Source organism: Nesoenas mayeri (assembly GCF_963082525.1).
Source record: "Nesoenas mayeri genome assembly, chromosome: 2".
NCBI lineage: Eukaryota > Metazoa > Chordata > Aves > Columbiformes > Columbidae > Nesoenas > Nesoenas mayeri.
The window spans coordinates 163,327,777-163,351,843 of NC_137543.1; the positions used below are offsets into that span (position 1 = coordinate 163,327,777).

Consider the following 24,067-nt stretch of genomic DNA (forward strand, 5'->3'; position numbering starts at 1 on the left):
TCGAGGTGACACCAGCCTCCCCATGGCGCTGGTGCTGGGGGCCGTGCTGCTGGTGACAGGTGCCACCGCGGCGTCCCCGGTGCTGCCGGCCCCCCGCGACCTGGCGCGTTCGGTGCTGGAGACCCACGGGCAGGAGCTGCGGCTGCTCAAGGTGCTGGGAGTCGCCAGGACGGTAGGAACGGGCCGGGGGACGCGCTGGGGTCCCCGTGTCCCCTCCGGCACCGCGAGGCCACCAGTGGCTTTGTCCTTGTCCCCCTCCCCGGCAGACGTTCGACTGGGGGACCCATTTCAGCATCAACTTCACCGCCCGCCAACCCGCCTGCCCCAAAAACGTCCCCGAGCGCCGCGGCGGCGGCTGCAGAGCCCGGCCGGGCAGGGTAAGCGGGGACAGGGACCCCCAGATCACAAAGGGGGGACAGGTCGGTGTCCCCGAGGCGCTCAGGGCTGCCGTGTCCCCAGGCGCAGCGCTGCACGGCCCAGGTCTCCGTCTTCGCCTTCCTGCCCGACGTGCCGCTGTCAATGGTGGAGTGTGGCCAGGAGCCGGTGAGGGGTCTGGGTCCTCCATCCCTGGGGGGGACACGTCCCCACACACATTTTGGGGACGTTTTTTGGCTGCGGGGTGAACCCCACCTTTATTTTTCCCCACAGCAGCCCGGTGGCAGCACCCAACCCCGCACCCCCGGAGCCGCCGGCACCAGCGCAGGTCACCCCTCATCATCATCATCATCATCATCATCACCACCACGGCCACTCCCGCGCCCCCAGCCCCCCGCCAGTGTGTCCCTGCCGGGGACATCGCGCCGCCCCCTGTCCCCAGCGGCGCTGCAATAAAGAAATGTTGGGGTCGGACGTGTGTGTGTGTGGGGGTGACATCCCAGCATTGGGCAACAGGGATGGGGCAAGCGCGAGGTTTGGCAAGCGGGGGGGACACCAACAAGGAAAACGTTCCCAATGTCACCCTGTGGGTCCCTGCACCGCCTGGGAGAGGGGACAGTCCCCAAGGGGTCCCATAAACACCCCACATAACCCGCCAAGGGGCTCAGGACACCCTGGGGAGTGGGGACATGTCCCAAAGGGACCAGATGTGACACACTCAGGTCCCCCTTGCTCCATGTGTGTCCCCTCCCCAAATAAAACTGTCACTCTGTGGGTTGGGGCCAAGCGTTTCCGGAGGGGGAAAAGGGTTCTCCAAGGCCCCGGGGTGGGATAAAAGGGGCCAGGGTGACCCGGGGGGTGACAAGGATGGCGGGGTGCTGGGTGCTGGTGCTGGCGCTGCTGGGGGGGGGCCTGCGCCCTCCCGGCGCCCCTGGCCTACACCCAGGCGCTGGCTCAGGCCGTCGACTCCTACAACCAGCGCCCCGAGGTGCCCAACGCCTTCCGGCTGCTCAGCGCCGACCCCGAGCCCACCCCGGTCAGTGTCACCCGTGGGGACAGCGGCGGGTCCCCCAGTGTCCCCGTGGGGACGTGGGGGGGACGCCAGAGCCCACGCACAGGGAGGGGATTGGGGCGCGGGGTGGGGTTGTCCCGGTGACCTCAAGCCCCTCTAGTGTCACCCACCCAACCTGTGACCCCCACCCCTTCGTGACGCCCCCGCGGTGCCCGTCACCCCGCAGGGCGTCGAGCTGAGCTCCCTGCGGCTCCTCAACTTCACCATGATGGAGACCGAGTGCACCCCCAGCGCCCGCGTGAACCCCGACGACTGCGACTTCAAGGAGAACGGGGTGAGGATGAGGGTGGTTGAGACACACACACACACCCCGGGGGGGTCCTGGGTGTCCTCTCTGGGGTGACACGGGTGTCCCCTCCGTCCCCAGATGATCAAGGAGTGCTCGGGGCCGGTGCAGTTTGGGCAGAGCTCCCCTGAGATCGACCTGCGCTGCACCGATGCCTCCTCCGATGTGAGTTTGGGGGTGCGGAGGGGCAGCACCCACCTGGCACCCACCCACCGGGGATGGGGCACCCATGGGTGCTGGGGGTTGTTGGTGTCCTTCCTTCTGCCCCATGTCCTGGGGGGTTTGGTGTCCCCAGTGTCTCTGCCCCACCGTGATGGTTTCAGCCCATGGGTGGGATGGGGGGTCCTGGGGCATCCATGGGGTCCCAGGTGTGGGGTCCCAGGGGGGATCCTGAGTGCAGGGACATGGGTGGGGTCCCCAGTGTGAGCTCCTGGGTTTGGGGTGCTGGGTGGGACTCGGGTGCAGGGTCCTGGGTGTGGGGTCCCTGGGTGGGTTTCCAAGAGTGGGGTCCTCCAAGGGTGCTGGGAGTGAGTGTGAGGTCCTGGGTGGGGTCCCAGGTGTGGGGTCCCTGGGGTGGGAACTTGGGTGCTCCAGGGTGCTCAGTGTGGGGTCCCTCAAGAGTCCTGGGTGCAGGATCCCAGGTATAGGGTCTCGAGTGGGGGGAAATGGGTGTAGGGTCCTGGGTGAAGTCCCAAGTGTGGGGTCCTGGTTGGGATCCTGGGTGCAAAGACATGGGTGGGGACCCTAGTGTGGGTTCCTGGGTTTGGGGTCCCAGGTCTGGGGTCCTGGGTGGGCTAACAGGTGCTCCAGGGTGCTGGGTATGAGGTCCCATAAGAGTCCTGAGTGCTGGGTCCCGGGTGCTGGCTCCTGGGTTTGGGATCCCAGGTCTGGGGTCCTGGGTGGGCTTCCAGGTGTGGGGTCCCGGGTTTGGGGTCCTGCAAGGGTGCTGGGAGCAGGGACCGGCTGGGGGGTCCCTGGTGGGGTCCCAGGTGCAGGGACCTGGATTCGGGGACCCAGGGTGGGGTCCTGGACGGGGTCTCAAGTGTGAGGTCCCTGTGCAGAGTTTTGGGTGCTCCAGTGTCCGGGGTGAGGGGACATGGGCACAGGATCCTGGGTGCGGGGTCCTGGGCAAAGTCCCAAGTGTGGGCTCCCGGGTCTGGGGTCCTGGGTGGGATCCTGGGTGCAAGGACGAGGTGGGGACCCTGATGTGGGTTCCTGGGTTTGGGGTCCTGGGTCTGGGGTCCTGGATGGGATCCTGGGTGCAAGGACATGAGTGGGGACCCTGATGTTCCTGGGTCTGGGGTCCTGGGTGGGATCCTGGGTGCAAGGACATGGGTGGGGACCCTGATGTGGGTTCCTGGGTTTGGGGTCCCGGGTCTGGGGTCCTGGATGGGTTCCTGGGTGCTCCAGAGTGCTGGGTGTGGGGTCCCCCAAGAGTCCTGGGTGCCAGATCTGGCGTGTGGGGTCCTGGGGGGGGATCCTGGGTGCAGGGACTTGGGTGGGGACCCCGGTGCGGGCTGCTGGGTTTGGGGTCGGGGGTTCAGGGTGTCCCCCCAGCCCGGTGACCCCGTTGTCCCTGCACAGCCGGTTCTCATCCAGCGTGGCCGCTTCGGGCGCTTCCTGGGCAGAATCCGGCGTTTTCGGCCCCGAATCCACTTCAAAGTCGGTATCCGGGGCTCTGTCGGCCTGGGCTGAACCAATAAAGAGGCCACTGGTGGCCACTGGTGGTCACGTCACTGTGGCCACTGAGCATGAACTGGGCTCCTTGTTGCTTCTGGGGGGACGTGGGGGGAAACTGAGGCACACGGGAAAGGGGGTGGCAGGAGCTGGGGGGCTCCGCTCCCCACGTTGTTCATGTGCCACCCCAGTGTCCCCACCTTGGGGATCGGGGGTTTGGCCCTGAGGGGACAAGGGGGCAAGGGGACAGGGCTCCGTTTGCTCCGAGGAGCCCCCAAAAGAAGCCCATTCACAACCCCCATCTCATTATCCCACCTCCATCATCCCCACAGCGTCATTGTCCCCACAGCATCATCGTCCCCGGGGTATTTGTCCCTAAAACTGGTGGCATTGGCAGAGGGGGGACACGAGGACGGGGCAGGTCCAGCTCCTGAGGGACCCCCATGTCACATCCCTACCCAGGGAGGGTCCCTGCGTCAAATTCGGCCACATCACCAGGGCTGTCACCGGCACTGTGGGGACACTGGGACAGGGTGCACAGGGACCCCTGTGACCCCAGAGCGGCCACCCCAGGGTCGTGGCTGCAGCCCCAGCGCCAGCGGCCCATGGGACCCTGTGATGTCCCCTCCTGTCACCTCCTGTCCCCTCCACCAACTGTCCCACGGGCTTGTGCCCCACATTCCCCCCCCCGGCTGTCACAGGCTCCCGGGGACTCTCTTGTCCCCAACATGTCCTGGTGCCAGGACGAGGCCCCAGGACCCTCCTCCCTCAGTGTCCCCATGTCCCCAGCAGGACAAGGCACAGCAGGGCCGGGAAGCAGCTTTATTTGGGGGGCTGGGGGTGTCACAGGGGGGTCCCCAAGACAGTGGCTCATTTCCTCTTGATGGCCTTGTAGAGGTTGATGCCAGCGGCCACCGTGTTGATGGCCACGGGCACCAGTGGCCAGAAGCGCTTGACACGCACGGGCTGTGGGGACAAGAGGTGTCACAGGGTGGGGGGACAACAGGGACCACCCAGAGTGTCCCCCCCAACCTGGGACCCCCCAACTCACGTCCACGGTGGAGTTGACGCAGGTGACATCGAGGACGAGGCCACCAGGCTGGGGCACGGGCGCCGAACAGTCCTTGATGAGCTGCGGGGAGCGCGGGGCTGAGCTTGGGGACACACAGAGGGAATGTCCCCAGGCTGAGGGGACTGTCCCCACGCTGGGGACCCCACAGTGTGTATCACCCCCCCAAAACTCTCACCCCATCCTCCTTGAAGTCGCAGTTGTCGAGCTGGGTGGGCGAGCGCGCCGGGCAGCGCGTCTCCATGATGGTGAAGTTGAGGCGCCGCAGGGAGCTGAGCTGGACGTCCTGTGGGGACAACGACAGTGACAGCGCCACCCGCCAGTGCCACACGCCGACCATCACCGCCTGGGGGGACCCAACGTGGCAGGACAACCCCACGCCGCGCCCCAAATCCCCAACTGTGCGCGGGCTCTGGCGTCCCCTCCACGTCCCCACGGGGACACTGGGGGACCCGCCGCTGTCCCCACGGGTGACACTGACCGGGGTGGGCTCGGGGTCGGCGCTGAGCAGCCGGAAGGCATTGGGCACCTCGGGGCGCTGGTTGTAGGAGTCGACGGCCTGAGCCAGCGCCTGGGTGTAGGACATGGGCGCCGGGAGGGCGCAGGCCCCCCCCAGCAGCGCCAGCACCAGCACCCAGCACCCCGCCATCCTTGTCACCCCCCGGGTCACCCTGGCCCCTTTTATCCCACCCCAAGGACCCGCCCCGTGGCTCTGCTCCCCGCTCCGGAAACACTTGGCCCCAACCCACAGAGTGACAGTTTTATTTGGGGGGGGACACACATGGAGCAAGGGGGACCTGAGTGTGTCACATCTGGTCCCTTCGGGACATTTCCCCACTCCCCAGGGTGTCCTGAGCCCCTTGTCGGGTTATGTGGGGTGTTTATGGGACCCCTTGGGGACTGTCCCCTCTGCCGGGGGGTGCAGGGACCCGCAAGGACCGAGGTGACACTGGGAGCGTGTCAGGGACATTTATTGGAAGCAGAGCGCCCGGGCGGGGGACGCGGGGGGGTGGGGACACGCGCGGTGTCACCCGCTCAGGGTTTGGGGGGCTGCAGGTTGAGTTTGTCACGGATCCAGATGTTCCCGCACGGGAAGATGTTCCTGAGCTGATCCCTGATCCTGGCCAGAAGGTCCCTGAGTGGGGACGGGCGGTTCCGGCCGACCTAGGGGGGACAAGGAGCAGTGTCACACCCTGGGGACATGGCGGGGTCTGGGTGACCCCCACTGGGGACACGGTGGCGTTTTGGGGACTTTCTCACCGTGCGGGGCACCCACTGGCAGGAGAGCTCGACCACCGGCTGCTGCTGCTCCAGGAACACCCAACCCTGGCACCATCTCAGCGTCTGTGGGGACACCGAGGGGACACGGGTGACAGGAGCCCCACACCACCCCCGTGCCTCAGTTTCCCCACGGGGGACAGCAGCCTCACCCCAAACCAGCAGCTCTTGCAGGCGCTGGTGACCGTCCCCGGGGACCGACACGTCTCCTCCACGGTGAAACTCAACTCCTGCCGCTGCTGCAGGTCCTCAGCCTGGGACGGGGGACAAGGACACGTCAGGGGACAAGGACACCGCGGTCCCCAACGCTCAGCCCCGAACTGTGCTGGATTCAGCCCAAAAACTCACCCAGCGGGGGCGGGGATGGAGCTGCTGCAGCCGCAGGACGTTGGAGACGATGGCCTTGGCGTTGAGCAGCTCCACGGCCGCTGCCACCACGTCCTCGTAGGTCACAGCCCAGCGTCCCCACGGGGACGGGGACACCGATCCGGCCACCCCTGGTGTGGATCCGTCCGTCCCCAGCGTGGAACCGTCCGGTGTCCCCGGGGTGGTGGCCCCGGCCAGTGCCAGCAGCAGCAGCAGAGGTGACACCGCTCGGCACGGCCCCATCCTGCTCCTGCCACCGGCCGCGCCGGGGACACCTTTTTATGGCACCTGGAGGTGCCGGTGTCACCGTCACGGGCCTTCCCACCAGGTGACACCTCCCCCTGCGCCAATGGGAAAGGCCCTGGGGGGACAAATCTGGCCAAGAAATGAGTTCAACCCTCTGTGGTCCCCAGGCCACCGCAGGTGACCCTGCCCTGGACACCTTGTGCCTGGGGGGTAACAGCAAGGACAGGGGTGACATCACGTCCCAACGTGGCCATGGAGGGTTCTGGGGTGAGGTGCCACCTCAGTGGGACCATCAAGGAGGGTTTGATGGGGACATAGGTGACACCAGGTTGGGTGAAGAAGCCACCTGTCCCCAAGCTGGGACTTTCCTGTCCCCCCCAGGGGTGGCAGGTGGCCAAGCGGAGCGGTGGGGACATGTATCCCTCATGGCAAACAAGGTGGGGTTGAGCAATCACCGGCGTTGGGAGCGTCACCAAGCAGGAACCTCCAGGAGGACATCCAGGAACCTGCTCAGGTGACAAACCAAAGCCACCCAACAGGTTCAGAGCTCCCAGTGCCTTGTAAATCAAGTGGGGACAAGTGACCCCGGGTCACAGCTGGGGGGTGGCAGCTGGGAAGTCCCCAGGGGTGGATGTTGTCAATCATGGACATGTAGGAAAGACCAGGGTGGAGCTGGGAAGATCCAGGTTGAACCTTGTGTGGAGAGGGGACCCTTGGTGGGACCATCTCACAACCCAACCAGGTCCAACCTTCCAGGAGGGGACCCTTTGTGGGTCCATCTCACACCCCATCAAGGTCCAGCCTTCCATGAAGGGACCCTTGGTGGGTTCATCTCAAACCCCATCAAGGTCCAGCCTTCCATGAAGGGACCCTTGGTGGGTTCATCTCACACCCCATCAAGGTCCAGCCTTCCATGAAGGGACCCTTGGTGGGTTCATCTCACACCCCATCAAGGTCCAGCCTTCCGTGAAGGGACCGTTGGTGGGCTCATCTCAAACCCCATCAAGGTCCAGCCTTCCATGAAGGGACCCTTGGTGGGCTCATCTCACACCCCATCAAGGTCCAGCCTTCCATGAAGGGACTCTTGGTGGGCTCATCTCACACCCCATCCAGGTTCATCTTGAGAACTTCCAGTGGCGGCACCACCACCGTGTCCCCAGGAAGGTTCTTCCAGGGACCAACCGGTCCCATCGTATGACCCAAGTTGAGATGAAACCTTTCCTGTTGTCTGTTGTCTTCTCCACGTGGCTCCTTGGAAGCCTTCACCCATTGAGTACTGGTGGTGGGACTTCCCTCCATGGAGAAGAAACTCAGCCCCTTGAGTCTTTCTCTGTGGGGCAGGTTCTCCAGCCCCTTGGCCATCACCCTGGCCCTCCTTGGGACCTTCTCCGGTTTGTCCACGTCCTTCTGGACTTGTGGGGACCAGAAGTGGAGACACCATGCCAGGGGTGGCCTGGACAATGGTCTTGGCCGCTGAGGAGACAACAGTCCAGTGGAGCTTCTGCTTATGAACAAGGATGAGCTGGTTGGAGATGAGAAGGTTGGGGACAACTTGGCTGTGGTGACTGTGAGATGATGGAGCTCAAGGTCCTGAGAGGAGGCAGAAAGCAGGATCATCACCTGGACACCTCAAGAGAGAAGAATTTGGGCTCTTCAGGAGCTCTTGGAAGAGTCTGGTGGGATAAAGCCCTGGAGAGATGGTTGACTGTCAAGGATTGTCTTCTCCAAGGCAAAGCACGGACCTTCCCAACAGGCAGGGGATGGAGGGAGGTGGCTGGAGGTCAGAGGGGATGAGCTCAAGGACAACGAAAGGTTGACATTGGGATAGATGACAGGAGAGGAAGATGTAGAAACTTACATTGACCAAGTCAAGGACCACCAGGGGTTGGACCCAACTAGAAGATGGTTGGAAAGCACCAGAACAGTGAAGGGTCTGGAGCACAAGTGTGATGGAGCGGCTGAGGGACCTGGGGGTTCAGCTGGAGAACAGGAGCTGAGGGGACACAGGGACACAAAGAAACGGCCTCAAGTTGCCCAGGGGAGGTTGAGGTTGGATCTGGGAACAATTTCTTCCCCAAAGGGCTGTGGGGCATTGGAACAGGCTGCCCAGGGCAGTGCTGGAGTCACCAGCCCTGGAGGGCTGGACAGACGGACATGAGGTTCTCAGGACATGGGGCAGCACCAGGGCTGGGGAAGAGTTGGACTCAATCTTCAAGGTCTTTTCCAACCAGAATGATTCCGTGATTCTATTTTATTTCAGCTGGGTGGGTTCAACTCAAAGCATCCCTGCAGTTTCAGTTCCAGCTGCTGCAGTTTTGCCCCCCCCAGTTTTTAGATTTGGCCCCAAATGTCCATCCGCAGTGTATAAGCTGAAATCTCCCACAGAGAACCAAACCCCATGTTCCACTGCTCTGCGCACACGTTTCTGTGCCAATCAGCCCCTAAATCCCCCCCTAAAATTTCCCTTTGGCACTAAGGGCACGTTGTCCTCTGCCCGTTGCAGAGATAAGTGTTTTGCCTTAATTCCAAGCAAAAACAGCCCGTTAGTCTTGAGACTAATGACCAGGGCAGTCCTGCTGGCTTTGGCTGCTGTATAAGGAGCGACCAAGGAACTTGGGCTTGGCGCCTTGTCCTAAAGAGCTTCCCAACCAGCGGCCCGAGCTGTGAACCGCGATTCGCTTTGCTCGGTTTACGTGACGTTGTGAAGGTCACAATTCTCTCTCTTGCCCAACTTCCCCACCCCCTCAACAGGAGGGGGGTAAATAACGCCCCAAAACCACCCCCGAGGCCCCAAGCCGTGAGAATAAATCACTCACAAATCACTGTTTCCCTTTATTTGCCCAGCGCGGACCGAACCGCCCTCCCCATCCCTGCTGCACACACGGTCATTTGTCTTTTATTCGTTCCCACAGCCCGGCCCAGATCTGGACACTTTAATAAGAAATAAACCATATTCATCATTAACCAATTCTTGATCAAAGGTTTCTGACCACCTGCAAAACGAGGGGATATTTTTCAAGTTTTAGATCCTTCTACATGACAAGAGAGAGACAGAATATCCAGGTCTTTGCTGTCACCTCGTGACCCTCCATCGGTGCTGTGATTGCTCTTTGGTAGTCGTTACTTCCTCTCCAGGGGTTATTTATCCTCCTCATCACTTGTTCGCTAATTGACCTTTCATTGGCAAGTCGCTGAGCAGGCGCAGTTTGTTTGTGAGCTCGTTAGTTTGGCAACACTGAGCAACGTATCTATAGAATAAGCAACATCTCCATAGCTTGAGTTATTTATTGCCCTCCTTGTCCGGTGTGAGTTCTGCTCCCAAGGATTCTGTGTCCTGCTGCTGTGTTTTGTGAGTTCATGATCAATTGCAGGATACAAAACACAGATCCCTCCCAAATATGCTTAACAAGCAACAACATGGGTGTCTTATCATAATATGGTTGAAAGCACAAATCCTACCCAGATACAAACTGTAATTAAAGGGAGCTGGGGGTCCTGGGGACAGCAGGGTGACCATGAGCCAGCACTGGGCCCTTGTGGCCAGGAAGCCAATGGGACCTGGGGTGGGTTAGAAGGGGGTGGTCAGTAGGTCAGAGAGGTTCTCCTGCCCCTCTGCTCTGCCCTGGGGAGACCACACCTGGAATCTTGTGTCCAGCTGTGGCCCCTCAGTTCCAGCAGGACAGGGAACTGCTGCAGAGAGTCCAGCGCAGCCACCAAGATGCTGCAGGGAGTGGAGCATCTCCCGTGTGAGGAAAGGCTGAGGGAGCTGGGGCTCTGGAGCTGGGGAAGAGGACACTGAGGGGGCACTCATTGCTGGGGATCAATATGGAAAGGGCCAGTGTCAGGAGGATGGAGCCAGGCTCTGCTGGTGACAACCAGGGACAGGACAAGGGGCAATGGGTGCAAACTGGAACACAGGAGGTTCCACTTGAATATGAGAAGCAACTTGTTTGGGGTGAGGGTGTCAGAGCCTGGCCCAGGCTGCCCAGGGGGTTGTGGAGTCTCCTTCCGTGCAGACATTCCAACCCGCCTGGACACCTTCCTGTGTAACCTCATCTGGGTGTTCCTGCTCCATGGGGGGATTGCACTGGATGAGTTTCCAGGTCCTTCCATCCCTGACTCTCTGGGACTCTGTGAAGCACAAATCTTACACACAGATACAAACCCAAAGCTATAACTTAGAATCAGGATTATATAAAAACATATGTACCCCCTGAGCTGCCCAGCGCTGTCAATAAAGAATTAACAGTACAACTGACTCTGCAATTACGTTTATTTCCCCGTTCCAACCTCCCTGCGGTCTCGGCGGGTCCCTCCCCAGGGACGGGGGTTGATTCCTCCCTCACGCAGCCGGACGCCCTCGGGGGCGGCTGAGGATGGAGAAGACCCGGGGGGATACGGCCGCCCCGGGCTCCTCCCCATATCCTCACAGCGGCCTGGCAGGCCCAGCCGGATCCCCGGGCTCGCGTAGGAGCGCCCACCGCGCTCCAGCCCCAGCGGGGCCGCAGGGAAAGCGCCAGAGCGCCGGGAAGGCCTCGACTGGCAATGGCAGACGCATCATGGCGTCCACGCCGCCTTCACTGCCCGCACAGGAAGTCTCGCTCTCTAAGCCAATCGGCGCTCGCCGAACTGCGGTGACGTAATTAGACTGCGCCGGCTCGCTGCCAATGCGGAGTGTTCGTGGTGTGTGACGCCATCGCGCTGAGCCGCCGGCTGTGAGGCGGGCCGGTGTGTGGCCGAGGTCAGGCCCGGTGGCGGGAGCGGTGTGAGGGGAGCGGGCCGGCGGTCGGGCGGGGCCCGCGGGGAACCAGCCAGGGAGGGGGCGCTGGGGGGAACCAGCCAGGGAGGGGGCGCTGGGGGGAGCCGGCGGGGTTCTGAGAAGAAACATCCCGGGAAGCGCGGGCCGGCCCGGGGGGCGCTGAGGGGAAATGGCCTTGGGAGGTGGGCCCGGCCCGGGGTTTCTGAGGAGGATCGGGGCATTCTGAGAGGAAATATCGCGGGGAGCTGCCGGCCGCGTTCACCCCACGCGTTGTTTCTTCTCAGCGCCCCGTGGGCCCGGCTCTGGGGCTCTGAGGGCTGGGGGGTGAGCCCAGGGAGGGGGAGATGGGGCTGGTCCTGAGCTCAGGCCGAGCGCAGCCGGGGCTGTGGAGGCGCTGGAGGCTCCAGACCCGCTGCTGGTCGCTCTGGGGCGGCTCTGGGCTGCCTCGGGAGGCCGTGGTGGAGTTTGGCAGCTCCGGAGGGGATCTGACAGCTCAGCAAAACCTGCGCGGCCTCTTCCACGACGGCGTTTCACCGATTGATGGCCAAAACGCTTTTATTGCCTCTTCACATCCTATATTGCTGCTCAAATCGATCTGTTCCTCACAAGCACTACCAGAACTCAGCCGCCTCCGCCTTTTTATCTCTGAAATCATCCCACTCCGCAAATCCTGGGGGCAGTTTGGGGCCCCTTGCACCAAGAAAGGCCTTGAGGTGCTGGAGCGAGTGGAGAGAAGGGAACGGAGCTGGTGAGGGGCTGGAGCACAAGTGTGATGGAGACTGAGGGACCTGGGGGGTTCAGCTGGAGAACAGGAGCTGAGGGGAGACAGGGACACAAAGAAACGGCCTCAAGTTGCGCCAGGGGAGGTTGAGGTTGGATGTGGGAACAATTTCTTCCCCAAAGGGCTGTGGGGCATTGGAACAGGCTGCCCAGGGCAGTGCTGGAGTCACCATCCCTGGAGGGCTGGACAGACGGACATGAGGTTCTCAGGACATGGGGCAGTGCCGGGGGTGGGGAAACACTTGAACTCAACTTTACAGTTCTTTTCCAACCAAAATGATTCTTTTTTCCTTCCATAGCGTCCCTGAAATGCTGCACTGACCTCCAGCCATTTACCCTCCCGTCCGCCCGCCATGGCCGCCCGCTTGGTGCGACGCTGCTGCTGGCGACACTTCGCCGCCTTCGTCTCCGCTCCCTCGGCCGCCACGGCCGCTCTGCTGGCGCCACCCGGGAAGGTGCCGATGCCCAGAGCTCTGCCCCAAACACCTTTCGCTTTATTTCACACCTCAAGTCCTCCCGACTGGGCAGACGGATTTTCGGTCAAGGAGCAGGTGGATGACGGTAGAAACCCGGAGTACAAAGTGATCGGGGACCTGATCGAAACCGCCACGAGCCCTCAGGAACTTTTCCAGCTGAGCGAACTCCACGAGCTTAACAGCAACCAGGCGTCCCTCATCATCACTCAAATTTCCCGTCTTGCTTCGGAAAAAAAGCTGGAAACGGAGAATATTGTGCGAGATGAGCGATTCCAGCAGCTCATTGGCATCATGGATTCGCAGGTGAGTTCCTTCCCAGCTGCAGGAGATTTTAGGGGGAAGAACACGAGGTGGGAAGCGGCCGGTGCTCCTGGGATTGAACCAGTGTTGCCGGCTGCTTGTTTAGGGTTTGGATTTGGCTTTTCAAAGTGGAAAATGAAATTGAGGGGATCAGGAGAGGTAGGAGTGTTCATCAGACGGTTTGTATTTCTTCTGATCTGTAGTTTCTGTTCCCTGAAACCTGCCTGAGGAGTGCAGAGGGGAGCGATTTGTCCCACAAACCCTCCCACGCTGCTGTATTTGGAGTGAAAGTCACTGTTCCTGCTCATCTGCACAATCCCAAGTCACCGTCACGACAGATCGGAGGATCCGGTGTCCCTGGGGAAGGGATCCCCACCGGGCTGGGCGCTGTGAGACATGAAGCAGCGCCACCCAAGTGTAGGAAACCACCCTGAGGGAGGATTTAGGGACGTAAAGTGAGCGAACTGCCTGCAAACACCATTCTCCTTCTCCAACGAGCTGCTAGTGCAGCTGCAGTCAGACATAACTGAACATAAGAGGTTGTTGTAGGGCTGCAAATGTCCTTTGGTGCAAAAACCTCCAATTAATAGTCTTGAAATGCTCTTGCGTCGATGAGCCGGGGGTTTTGAACGGTACGTGAGGCATGGGCTGGGACAGTGGTGAGGGAAAGGGCTTTTAACAGGCTGTGAGGTGAGATGTGGACACATGAAGGAGTGAAAAGGGCGACGGAGCAGCCTGGTTCTCCTTGTGACTTTTGGAATAATTAGGGGTGAATCATGAGCTCTTCTTGCTTTTCCAGCTGTGAATTTTTCAGACTGTTTCAGGATCATTTTGATTAGAAGAGACCCTCAAGATTGTCGGGTCCAGCCGTTATTGCTGCTGGAAGTGCTGGAATTTGGACAGGCCAGAGAGTTAAACCCTTTAATTGACCAAACCCACCTGGTCCCTCCTGCCCGAAATTCAGCGTCTCGCAGTGCTGCCTCACTTCTCACTCCGAGAAGCAGCTCCTGCTTCCTCAGATCATTTTTATAACGTTGGGATGTCGTCCCGCAGGCGCTGGGATCCGTGTGCGGTTTTTCTTTCTGCAGAGCCCGTCGTTGTGCTGAAGTTTGGGGTTGGTTTTATGGAAATGGGCTTTTCAGCCTGGAACTGCTTCATAGGGCTGCAGGACGGTGGCGCCGCGCAGCTGGGGAAGTTCGGGCTGGAAATAAAGAGGTGTCGGGCGTTTCCTGATGGTTTTCCAGCTTTCAGCTCCTTCAGCATCCGATTGCTGGTGGAAAACCGCGAGTTCTGCCTCGCGTTGGTGGGAAAATAAGCAGAGAAAGGTGCGATGTGGGACTTGGCGAGTCCTGGAGCTCCCAGCAGCCGCTGGGATTCGTGCCCAGGCTCCTTTCAGAGGCACTGGGGAGAAATCGGAGCTTTTAGGATAAATCTGACCTGATGCAGGGTGCTGAGGCGAATCGGAGCCCCTGTGGCATTTCCCTCTGAGACCCTCAAATTTCTGCTGCGAATTTCTCAGCCGTTCCCACTGCTCTTTGCTTTACCAGCCCCAAAGAAGCTCAAATGCCTGCAGAGAAGGGTCAAGTCTGATTAATTATTTCGCCCAGCCAGTAGCAAATCTCTTTAACTTTCTTCTCTGAGACAGGGAGAGTTTCCCAGCCCGGATGGCAGCTCTGTAAGCAGCGGGTGGTTATTTCTCGAGGCGGATTGTCCACGGCTTTGACATTGGGGTTTCTTTGCCTCACCACGTCGCTCCAGGTTGTATTTGACCGTGTGGAGGAGCAGAAGTCTCATGTTGTGGAGCGTCTGGAGAACAGGAGCTGAGGGGAGACAGGGACACAAAGAAACGGCCTCAAGTTGCACCAGAGGAGGTTGAGGTTGGATCTGGGGAACAATTTCTTCCCCAAAGGGCTGTGGGGCATTGGAACAGGCTGCCCAGGGCAGTGCTGGAGTCACCAGCCCTGGAGGGCTGGACAGACGGACATGAGGTTCTCAGGACATGGGGCTGTGCCATTGCTTGGACTCCATGATCCTGACACCTCTTGCAACCAAAATAATTCTGTGATTCTACAAATACTCTCTTCTAAACACCTTTGCCTTCTTTCTTTCCGCTGGCCAGATCTCACAGGTGTGGAACAACACCCTGGTGAACCTCCTGAAGAGCCTCTACTCCCTGGGGGTGCCCGGCAGCAGGCGGGAGATGCAGTCGGTGGAGCAGGAGGTGCTGTGGCGGCTGCGGCGCCTCACCTTCCGCCAGCTGGCGTCCCTGGCCGAGTTCCTGGCCATCAAACAGGGGAAGGACAACAAGCTGCTCAACGAAGTCATCAAGAAGCTGGAGCTGCGTTGGACAGAGCTGGAGGGGACCCGAACGGTGGTGACGCTGATGGGCAAAGTCGGGCACGTCTCCCCAGCGCTGATGGACCGGCTGGAGGATAAGGTAGGGCTTGGGTTGTCCCTTCAGGTGGGAAGAGGGTTTCATAGAATCACAGGATCATTTTGGTTGGGAAAACTCCTCAAGATCATAGAGTTCAACCGTTCCCCCATCCCTGTCCCTGCCCCATGTCCTGAGAACCTCATGTCCGTCTGTCCAGCCCTCCAGGGATGGTAACTCCAGCACTGCCCTGGGCAGCCTGTTCCAATGCCCCACAGCCCTTTGGGGAAGAAACTGTTCCCCAGATCCAACCTCAACCTCCCCTGGCGCAACTTGAGGCCGTTTCTTTGTGTCTCTGTCTCCCCTCAGCTCCTGTTCTCCAGCTGAACCCCCAGGTCCCTCAGTCTCCATCACACTTGTGCTCCAGCCCCTCACCAGCTCCGTTCCCTTCTCTCCACTCGCTCCAGCACCTCAAGGCCTTTCTTGGTGTGAGGGGCCCAAAACTGCCCCCAGGATTTGAGGTTTGGCCTCCCCAGGTCCCAGCACAGGGAAGCTCACTGCCCTGGTCCCGCTGGCCACACCGGTGCTGATTTATTTCTGCTTCACCTCGCTCCGTGCTAAACACTCACCGGTCCCCATCCCAGTCAGCTGTAGCATCCCACTCCAGATCAAGCCCAAATTTACACTTGTTTTCATGCTTTTACATCCCTACTCAAATCTTTTCGTGACAGGCTCTGGAACTCGCTGAACACTTCAACCCTGATGAGACCCGGAAAATCCTGCTGGCTCTGGCCTACCAGAACCGGCGCTGCGTGCCGCTGCTCCGAGCCCTGTCCTACCACCTCCTGCAGAAACACGCCGAGCTCAGCCTCAGCGTCCTGCTTGACCTCGTTTTTGCCTACGGTGAGGAGGGAACTCGCGGTGGGAGGGTGGTTGGGGTGCTGAAGAGCCCCCAAACTGACCCCAAATCACCTCTTGCCTCCTCCTGTAGCTGTGCTTTTTTGGGGGACCCCCAGTCTCTTGCAAAACGCAGCTCAGAAGGGACCCCTGGGCACAACCAAAGTGTTCACTTGGGGACAGTGGCGCTAAAGTTACCAGTTTCTTCCCAGCCAAGATGTCCCAGTAACAAGTTCATGATCATTTGAGAGCTGCTGCGTGCTAAATTCACACTCTTTTAACAGCAGAGCGGCACTAATTGATAATTTGCTTTACGATCCTTACTTCTCTGGCTCCTCTTTCCACGCGATGTTGTGTATTCCTGTCTCCTTGCTGTGGGCAGCCGGTGGGAAGCCAGATAAGTGGGAACAAAGCCAGGAGACCTCTTCTCCAGCTGATTGTCCAGGTTCTGGTGGTGGCAACGGCTCTTCTGGCCATCTCCAGGGCCAGGAAGTTCTCCGGGTTGGCTACACTTTCAAAAATAAAGAAATAACCCCGGTAGACGTGGCCTCAGAGGGAGCTTGTGCTTATCTTGATGATATTATAGGTTTGTTTGCTGTGAGGTTGATGAAGCTGGAATGAATTTGGTGGATGTTCCATGCCACGGCTTCCAAATTTGCACCAGCCGCTTTGTCCGGAGGCAGGAAGAGCAACTGAACGTTATATATGATATAGATGATATATGTGCAGAGATCAGCCCAGCTAATCCAGTTCCCCAGCCTTAAAACCAACAAAGGTGATAACGACGGCGTCTGGACGTGGTTTGGGAGCGAGAGCGGCTCCGGCAGCGCCGTAGCTGCTGCGGTGGGGACCTTTTGGCTGGAATAGTGTCACACTGCGCCCACGTTTCACTTCGATGCTGGTTCCTGCCGCATCGGGATGGTTTGAACTGGTTGATACTGGTCTGAGACCCCCCTTGTGTCCCTCTCATGGGGACTGTCCCCTCCTGGCTGCTCCGTACTGACCTGGGTCCCTCTGGGGTTTGGTGCTGCCAGGTGTTGGTTGTTTTTCGGCTGTTCCTCAGCCAGTATGAGGGTTCGCAGTAGAGTCAGCGAGTTCAGGGCTCTTCTGGCCGGAGCAGATGGAGAAACCAGCGCTAAAATCTGCTCCCGGCACCGGATAGAGGCTGGAGCTGAGTTGTCACTGAGATTGCGAGCTGGTGGGTGCGGCAGAGATTGGTCTGAGCAGAAGGGACGTGACCAAAGCCACCAGGGGAGGAAGAATCACTCTCCAAGCCACCTCTTCTCCTAAAAAACGGCTTGGACCTCTCCCTTGTGCCACCACCCGTGCAGACACGGCTCCCGTGTAAGCGGCTGCCGCTTTCTCTTTGCTCCTTTAAGGAAAACTGAATTTCCACCAGCCCCAGGTCTTCCAGAAGATCGCCAGCGACCTGCAGCCCCACGTCCCCGCCATGGCGCCCGTGGAGGTGACGCGCTGCACCCGCTCCTTCGCCCTCCTCAAGTGGCTCAGCCTGCCGCTCTTTGAGGCCATCGCACAGGTGAGGAGGGAATTCAGGGCGGGCGAGGAAGCCCCAGCGGGCACCAGTGTGACTGGGATCCACCCCAGTTCGCAGGTGGAAGCGGTTTGTCTCCCCAGGCGCCTTCCCAGCTCTGCCCCGGTTTATTTTTCCGTACTGGGCGAGCGGGAGCGTGGCAGAGCTCTGCTTCCCCTCGCAGCTTTCCCTCGTGCCGGGACAAAATCACAGGGAAGCACTAAAAGATCTTTCCCTCCTGTTTTCCCACCTTGCTGTGGGACTGACCGCTTCCTTGGCTGACGTTTTCAATCTTTTCCTGCCTGTACTTATTTAGGACAGACCTAAACCTCTGGTTTTACCCCCAGTATGCCCTGGACAACCCCAAGCAACTGTCGGTCGCCCATCTCTGCGGTATCATCCTGTCTTTCGCCCGCCTGAACTTCCAGCCCAGCGGAAGCGAGGATTTCTTCAACATGGTAACCTTCCTCCTCTTGTTTTCGTCACCTTTCCTCCCTCCCTGCTCAGCGGGAAGGCCACAGATCTGGCACATCCCCATGCAAAAGCAGGTACGGCGTGACTTGAGCCAGGTTTAAATGACGTGACGATTGGGAAGGGTGAGCCTAGAGCTCAGGCCAGGCTTAAAAACCTGCACTGTGCTTCCCAGTTAGTCTGTGAGCATCTTGAGTCCCCACAGGCTTGTTTTCTACTGGACATAAGGAGCATGTGGGTATTCACATGCCCTCCTGAGCTCCAGCTGCCATAATTAACTCCTCCTAACGAGGCTGTGGGTGTTGACAGGCACACATGGAGCCGTGCGGCTCTCCCAGCCAAGCCTTTGGTCCCGCAATACCTGTGGACTCCCTCCACCAGCATTCATTGTGGTCACTGCGAAGGGGGATTTTGCAGCAAGTGCAAAATTACTCAGTGTTGAGGCTTTGCAGGAAAGTTCTCCAGGCTTAAGAGGAGAAACCCCTGCGGGGTGCAGAGCTCTGGGCTCTTGCTGTGATTCCTGCACCCCCTGACACCACGGATACCGTTGGACTCACTGATCTTGAGTGTCCATTCCAACCAAACGGTTCTATGATTCTATGATACAGCCCCAGACCCCTCTGGCTCTGTTTAGAGCAGGTTTTAGTTGCGGATCCTGAAGAATTTATCACCTCCAGACCTCTCAGGAGCTGCAGGGTCAGCTCAGAGCCATCTTCAAATCTCTCCTCTGAATAACCCCGGGGAGAAGCGCTGCTGGAGAGGAGACAACGCAATCAGACGCAGCGTAACGCTTCGGGGCTCCCTTGAGCTGCGTGTTTGATGCAGTATCGAGGTATCGGTGCTGAGCTGTTCGGTTTCCCTCTCTGCAGGTGCACGAGGAGCTGCAGGGCCAGCTGGGGAGCCTGGAGCCGCAGATGCTGACGGAGCTGGTGTGGTCGCTGTGCGTGCTGCAGCAGGCCAGGGCGCCCTACCTGCAGCGAGTGCTGGCGCCCGAGTTCCATGCTCACATCCGAGGTGAGGCGGGTGTGTGTGCTGGGGGACGGGGACCTGAATCACAGACTCGTTTTGCTTGGAAAAGAACTGTAAAATCATCGAGTTCTCCCACCTCAGCACTGCCCCATATCCTGAGAACCTCATGTCTGTCTGTCCAGCCCTCCAGGGATGGTGACTCCAGCACTGCCCTGGGCAGCCTGTTCCAATGCCCCACAGCCCTTTGGGGAAGAAATTGTTCCCAGATCCAACCTCAACCTCCCCTGGCGCAACTTGAGGCCGTTTCTTTGTGTCCCTGTCTCCCCTCAGCTCCTGTTCTCCAGCTGAACCCCCAGGTCCCTCAGCCGCTCCATCACACTTGTGCTCCAGCCCCTCACCAGCTCCATTCCCTTCTCTCCACTCGCTCCAGCACCTCAAGGCCTTTCTTGGTGTGAGGGGCCCAAAACTGCCCCCGGATTCAAGGTTTGGCTTCCACAGTGCCCAGCACATTGGCACAATCACTTCTCTAGTCCTGCTGGCCACACTATTCCTGACATAAGCCAGGATGCTGGTGGCCTCTTGACCTCTTGGGCACACGCTGGCTCACGTTCAGCTGCTGTCGAACGACAGAGCTCAGAGCTGGAGCAGGCAGTGGGGATACCAAACGTGAACCATCTAAATTTGGGTTAAGGGGTTGTTAACTGGGAGGGAACTGGGTACCTGAGCAAAGGCAGCCCAGGGCAGCTACACCAGGAGGTGTTGAACCCGAACAGGGTGATGTGTTTCCAGCTTTGTCATGGAAATCGTGTTCCCCAAGGCACGACTTGCTGCTCTGTTACCGCACAGTCCATGTGCTGCTTCTAAAACCTCAAGAATTGATGGGAGAGCTTGGTGTTTCCTAAAAAGTGACCTCTAGGGATGTGCAGCCCTGTCAAATTCGGTCCCTGCCTCACCCGTGGTGGGGACCGGCCAACCGGCTGCCACAGCAACTTCTGCCGTCCGTGGTTCCCGTGTCCCGTCCCGTGGGGACCCAGGGATAAAGTCACACTGTAGACACAGGAATGTTGGAGCAATGGGGGTCGGGCTCTTCTCCCCAGGAACAAGCGCCAGGACGAGAGGAAACAGTCTCAGGTTACACCAGGGGAGGTTGAGGTTGGATCTGGGAACAATTTCTTCCCCAAAGGGCTGTGGGGCATTGGAACAGGCTGCCCAGGGCAGTGCTGGAGTCACCATCCCTGGAGGGCTGGACAGACGGACATGAGGTTCTCAGGACATGGGGCAGTGCTGGGGTGGGGGAAGGGGTGGACTTGATGATCTTGGGGGTCTTTTCCAACCCAAACGATTGTGTGATTCTCCACTACGATTGTGTGATTCTCCAGTGGGGCTGTTCCCGCTGAACAAGGACCCTATTGGGCTCATCCAGCTCATAGTTGTTCCCTGCAAGCACTCAGCAGCGGGAACACCAGCGTTTGGCCGTGAGGAATCCGTATCCTGGGGGAGCAGAGTGAGGACTCTGGCTACACCAGAAGATGAAGGTCCAGACCCCTCGTTGGGCCACGTCTTCATCTCCGCTCCTCTCCTCCCACCAGGTGATCAGTCCCTCAAGGCCCAGAACTTGCAGCTCAAGCTCATCCACATCAACGCCGCTGCCAAGCTGGAAAACCCTGACTACAAGGGCCCGTTCCTGCCGCCGGAGCTGCTGAGCACCGCGCCGCCGGCCAGCGAGAGGGTGACCCAGCTGCAGAGCTGCCTGCGCGAGGCGCTGACGGGGCTGCTGGGAAGCCAGGACAACGGGCGCTTCGACGTCCGCACTCTCTACGGTTGGCACATCGGTGAGCGTGTCCCCTCCCCGGCAACGCGGGACCTCGTCGGGCTTTTCTTGCTGGAGGGAGCTGGATTTTAGGGCTGGGGTTGCACGACCGGGGTTTGTCCTCTCTTATCCTTCAGCCTCTCGGCCTCCTCACCACAGCTGCTCTGCCTTCCCCCAGTCTCCTCCCACAATTCGGCTCTGAAATTAGAGCACAAACACTGCCCAGGGTGGGTTTTGGGCAGCAGGTGTGGGAGAAAAACCCTTTTCCTGCTGCCACGCAGCCCCGAGGCTGGAAAAGGCTCCTGGCTCTGCCCTCCCAGCCGCTCTTGCAGCCCCCCCGGCTCCCCCAGCTCCCTGCAGCCCTGTCAAATTCGGTCCCTGCCCTTCTCCGTGGCGGGGACCGGCCAACCGGCTGCCACAGCGAGTTCTGCGGTCCACATGCCCCACGTCCCCTCCCCATGGGACACCAGGGGGTCAGATCACGCCACAGACACATCCCGAGGAGACACTCGGGAAGCCAACTCTGCCCTTGGCGGTGCGGGGAGGATGTTGTACCCCAGCCGGGTGTGCCGAGCTGCTCACAGCGCCAGTGACAGCGGCATTTTTGGGAGGGGAATGGCGGGACATCGCGTGTTTTATGTCACCAGCCTCGGGGGACACAGCACGAGCAGCTCTCGGGAGCCCTCGTCTTCCCTCCTCTCCCCGCAGATGCCGAGATGGTGGTGACCAGTGAAAATAAACCCCTCCCCGTGAAGGACTTTGCTGCTCCCCATCTGCTCCATGCGGAGGGGACGAAGCCTCTGCCGCCGGGTGCCAGGAGGTGGGTCTGGGCTCGGCTGTGACCCCCCGCAGCTCCTGGGGGGAGGAGGAAGAGGAGGAGGAGGAAGGCTCTGCCTTGGTGGTGTCAAGGATCCGCAGGTCACCACACCGGGTGGCCTGTGGGGCTGCCAGCGTGTGTCCAGCTGCGTCCCCACTTGTTTGGGGGCAGGACGGGGGTGGGCACAGGACAGAAATTGGGGCAGGGCTGTGCCAGCCCCCCCAGGTGACATTTTGGAGCTTCGGCTGCCCTGAGCAGGAGGGGAGAGGTCCAGGTGCTGGTCATGGCGTTGCTTTTCTCCCCAAAAAGAGCCCCAGCTGCCTGTGGGGCTCTGAGGACTGAGCTGCCTCCTCCCTGCCTGGAAAAAAGGATAAATTGGGTTTGAGCGGCTGTCCTGGGGCTTCTATGGTGGCTCCGAGGTGGGAGAATGGCTCTAGTGTGACACATTTGTGGCGACAGGCAGAGCTGGAGCTGCCCCTTGTGCCGCGGCTCCCATCAGGAATGGGGTGCTGCCGGATTCTCTGTGGGTCTCACGTCCTCCCGTCCCCTCTGCGCCCCTAGGGTCGCCTTCCTGCGCTGGGAGTTCCCCAATTTCAGCAACAGGAGCAAGGAGCTGCTGGGCCGCTACGCCATGGCCCGGCGGCACGTGCAGGCGGCCGGGTTCCTCGTGGTGGACGTGAGTAGAACCGTGGGGCGGTTTGGGTTGGAAAAGCCCCTGAAGGTCATCGAGTCCAACCATAACCCACTCCAGCACTGCCCCATGTCCTGAGAACCTCATGTCCGTCTGTCCAGCCCTCCAGGGATGGTGACTCCAGCACTGCCCTGGGCAGCCTGTTCCAATGCCCCACAGCCCTTTGGGGAAGAAATTATCCCAAATTTCCAACCTCAACCTCCCCTGGCACAACTTGAGGCCGTTTCCTCTCATCCTATCACTTGCCAGTAGCCGTGGGGTCTCAAATTCCGAGGAGATGGAGGAGCAAACACGTTTTTGGGGGGACACCACCTTCCCTCTCGCTTTGCTCACCTTTTCCTGCCGGCTCTGGGTCCCGCGCCCAGCCCGGGTCACCCAGAGCTCACATCGGGATTATCCACCGTGACCCCCAGCGCGGAGGTGCCGGGGGGGCCGCTAATCGCAGGGGACGCCAGACAAGGGCTTAAGCCGCTGATCCCCAGCGCCGGAGCCCTGTGCGCCGGCGGCTCATGCATTATTGAGCCTCCTGGAGGTAATTATAGCTCTCCGGGCCGGCAGCATGTCCTGTGCACCGAAGCGCAGCTCCTTCGGGGCCACGTGTCACCCCCCAGCAGTGTCATTGTCACCCCACGCCCGCTGCTGCGCTTTGAGGTCGACGCCGAGCGAGGTTTGAGCTTCACGGCGCTGGCTGGGGAGGCTCAGGGAGGAGGAGGAGGATGGAAACGCCGCTCCCTGCAGCTTCAGCCTCCTGCCTGCTAAATATAGAGGCAGGAGTGGGCGGCGGGATCCCCCCGATAAATCCGCTCCCTCTCTGCCAGGGAACAGCATCCCGGCGCCGGGGTTTGAACAGCGCTGGAGCCGTCAGCGAGCGCCGGGCTCCTGAGGCTGCGTGTGTCCCCTCCTCACCCCAAAATTCTCTTAAATAAACATTTCAGCTGCCTCGCACGGAGCGGGTGCTGCGGGGGGGAGGACGGCACGTCCTCTGCATCTCGCATGAAAAATTGAACGGGTTTCGGTGCTGAATTGTCAGAGTTTCGGCCCCTCCATGGGGGTGGTGCCCTCGCTCATCCCCATACGCTCAAAATAGGTGATGGCGGCTCCTCGGGGACCGAACGCAGGACTCGTGGTGCGTCTCTGATGGCATCTCCTCTTCCCCCCCGCCCCGTTGCAGGTTCCTCACTACGAGTTCCTGGAGCTGAAGCTGGAGCGGCAGCGCACTGCCTACCTCAGGGACAAGCTGCACAAGGTCATGGCCAAAGACATGGCGAGTTAAACCGGCACCGCGCTGCCCGGTGGCTCCGGCACCGCTGCGCTGCATCAGACACGTGCTTGAATAAACGCGCCCTGTACAGTGCTGCGGTTTGGGGGTGTCCGTGCTGGTTGACACGTTGCTTTGTGTTTTCTTTGGGGTGGGAGGTGGCTCTGTGGTGATGCTCAGCGGGACCCCCCTCGCCACAGCTGCAGCTCAGCTCGGCTTAAGCCAGGCTTTAGGATTAAGAGCTGTCCCAGTCTCTTTTATTCCCGTTTTGTTTTGTTAGCGGGGCTTTGTCCCCAGGCGGCTGCGCAGTGTGACAAGGGGGGACGGGTGGGGACAAATGCTGCGCTGAGCGGGACCCCCGCGGTGGGGACAGGAGGGTCCCAGCCCCCCAGGGTGTTCGATCTAGCCCCACATCCTGCCCCAGTGTCCCCACAGCTTGTCCCCTGCACCCCAACAGGCACCCACAGTGTTCCCTGTGTCCCCCAGGGCACGTGCACCTCAAGGTGGGTCAGGAAAACCTTCAGTGCTGTGACGCAGCTGCCAGGGAGGGCTTTGGGGACGGATTAGC

General features: G+C 60.2%; 4 protein-coding genes across 5 annotated transcripts; 2 read left to right on the forward strand and 2 right to left on the reverse strand.

The window, feature by feature from the left end:
• Positions 1 to 1,242: 1,242 nt before the first annotated feature.
• LOC308037561 (cathelicidin-2-like) lies at positions 1,243 to 3,428 on the forward strand (the record flags this gene model as incomplete). The annotated part of the gene is given in 5 exon segments (XM_080339403.1): positions 1,243 to 1,278; positions 1,280 to 1,411; positions 1,614 to 1,721; positions 1,815 to 1,898; positions 3,318 to 3,428. Coding segments are annotated over 5 exon segments (471 nt in total).
• Positions 3,429 to 4,280: 852 nt separating this feature from the next.
• LOC308038151 (cathelicidin-3-like) lies at positions 4,281 to 5,128 on the reverse strand (the record flags this gene model as incomplete). Its single annotated transcript, XM_080340438.1, has 4 exons — positions 4,281 to 4,376; positions 4,462 to 4,542; positions 4,658 to 4,765; positions 4,961 to 5,128. The coding sequence occupies 4 exons, from the start codon at positions 5,126 to 5,128 to the stop codon at positions 4,281 to 4,283; spliced, it is 453 nt and encodes a 150-aa protein (XP_080196564.1).
• Positions 5,129 to 5,514: 386 nt separating this feature from the next.
• Positions 5,515 to 6,366, reverse strand: LOC308053393 (cathelicidin-B1-like; the record flags this gene model as incomplete). Its single annotated transcript, XM_080364243.1, has 4 exons — positions 5,515 to 5,643; positions 5,740 to 5,823; positions 5,910 to 6,011; positions 6,106 to 6,366. 4 exons carry the CDS (start codon positions 6,364 to 6,366, stop codon positions 5,515 to 5,517), a joined length of 576 nt encoding a protein of 191 aa, XP_080220369.1.
• A 4,683-nt stretch (positions 6,367 to 11,049) lies between these two features.
• TBRG4 (transforming growth factor beta regulator 4) lies at positions 11,050 to 23,577 on the forward strand. 2 transcript variants are annotated; one of them, XM_080340516.1, is made up of 11 exons: positions 11,050 to 11,110; positions 12,208 to 12,687; positions 14,804 to 15,121; positions 15,787 to 15,958; positions 17,332 to 17,489; positions 17,831 to 17,941; positions 18,824 to 18,968; positions 20,513 to 20,755; positions 21,442 to 21,553; positions 22,112 to 22,226; positions 23,413 to 23,577. In XM_080340516.1, exons 2-11 carry the CDS (start codon positions 12,262 to 12,264, stop codon positions 23,512 to 23,514), a joined length of 1,902 nt encoding a protein of 633 aa, XP_080196642.1. In that variant the 5' UTR covers positions 11,050 to 11,110; positions 12,208 to 12,261; the 3' UTR covers positions 23,515 to 23,577. The 2 variants fall into 2 exon arrangements, 1 of the variants encoding a protein (XP_080196642.1); XR_013921904.1 differs by lacking the exon at positions 23,413 to 23,577 and having other exon boundaries at positions 21,381 to 21,553; positions 22,112 to 22,224.
• Positions 23,578 to 24,067: the final 490 nt, after the last annotated feature.

Excerpts from the sequence above, each read along its gene's own strand:
- TBRG4 (XM_080340516.1), top strand. The coding sequence starts at position 12,262 with ATGGCCGCCCGCTTGGTGCGACGCTGCTGCTGGCGACACTTCGCCGCC. Across the intron at positions 12,688-14,803 it reads TTGGCATCATGGATTCGCAG|ATCTCACAGGTGTGGAACAA; the intron begins GTGAGTTCCTTC and ends TCCGCTGGCCAG. Across the intron at positions 15,122-15,786 it reads TGGACCGGCTGGAGGATAAG|GCTCTGGAACTCGCTGAACA; the intron begins GTAGGGCTTGGG and ends TTTTCGTGACAG.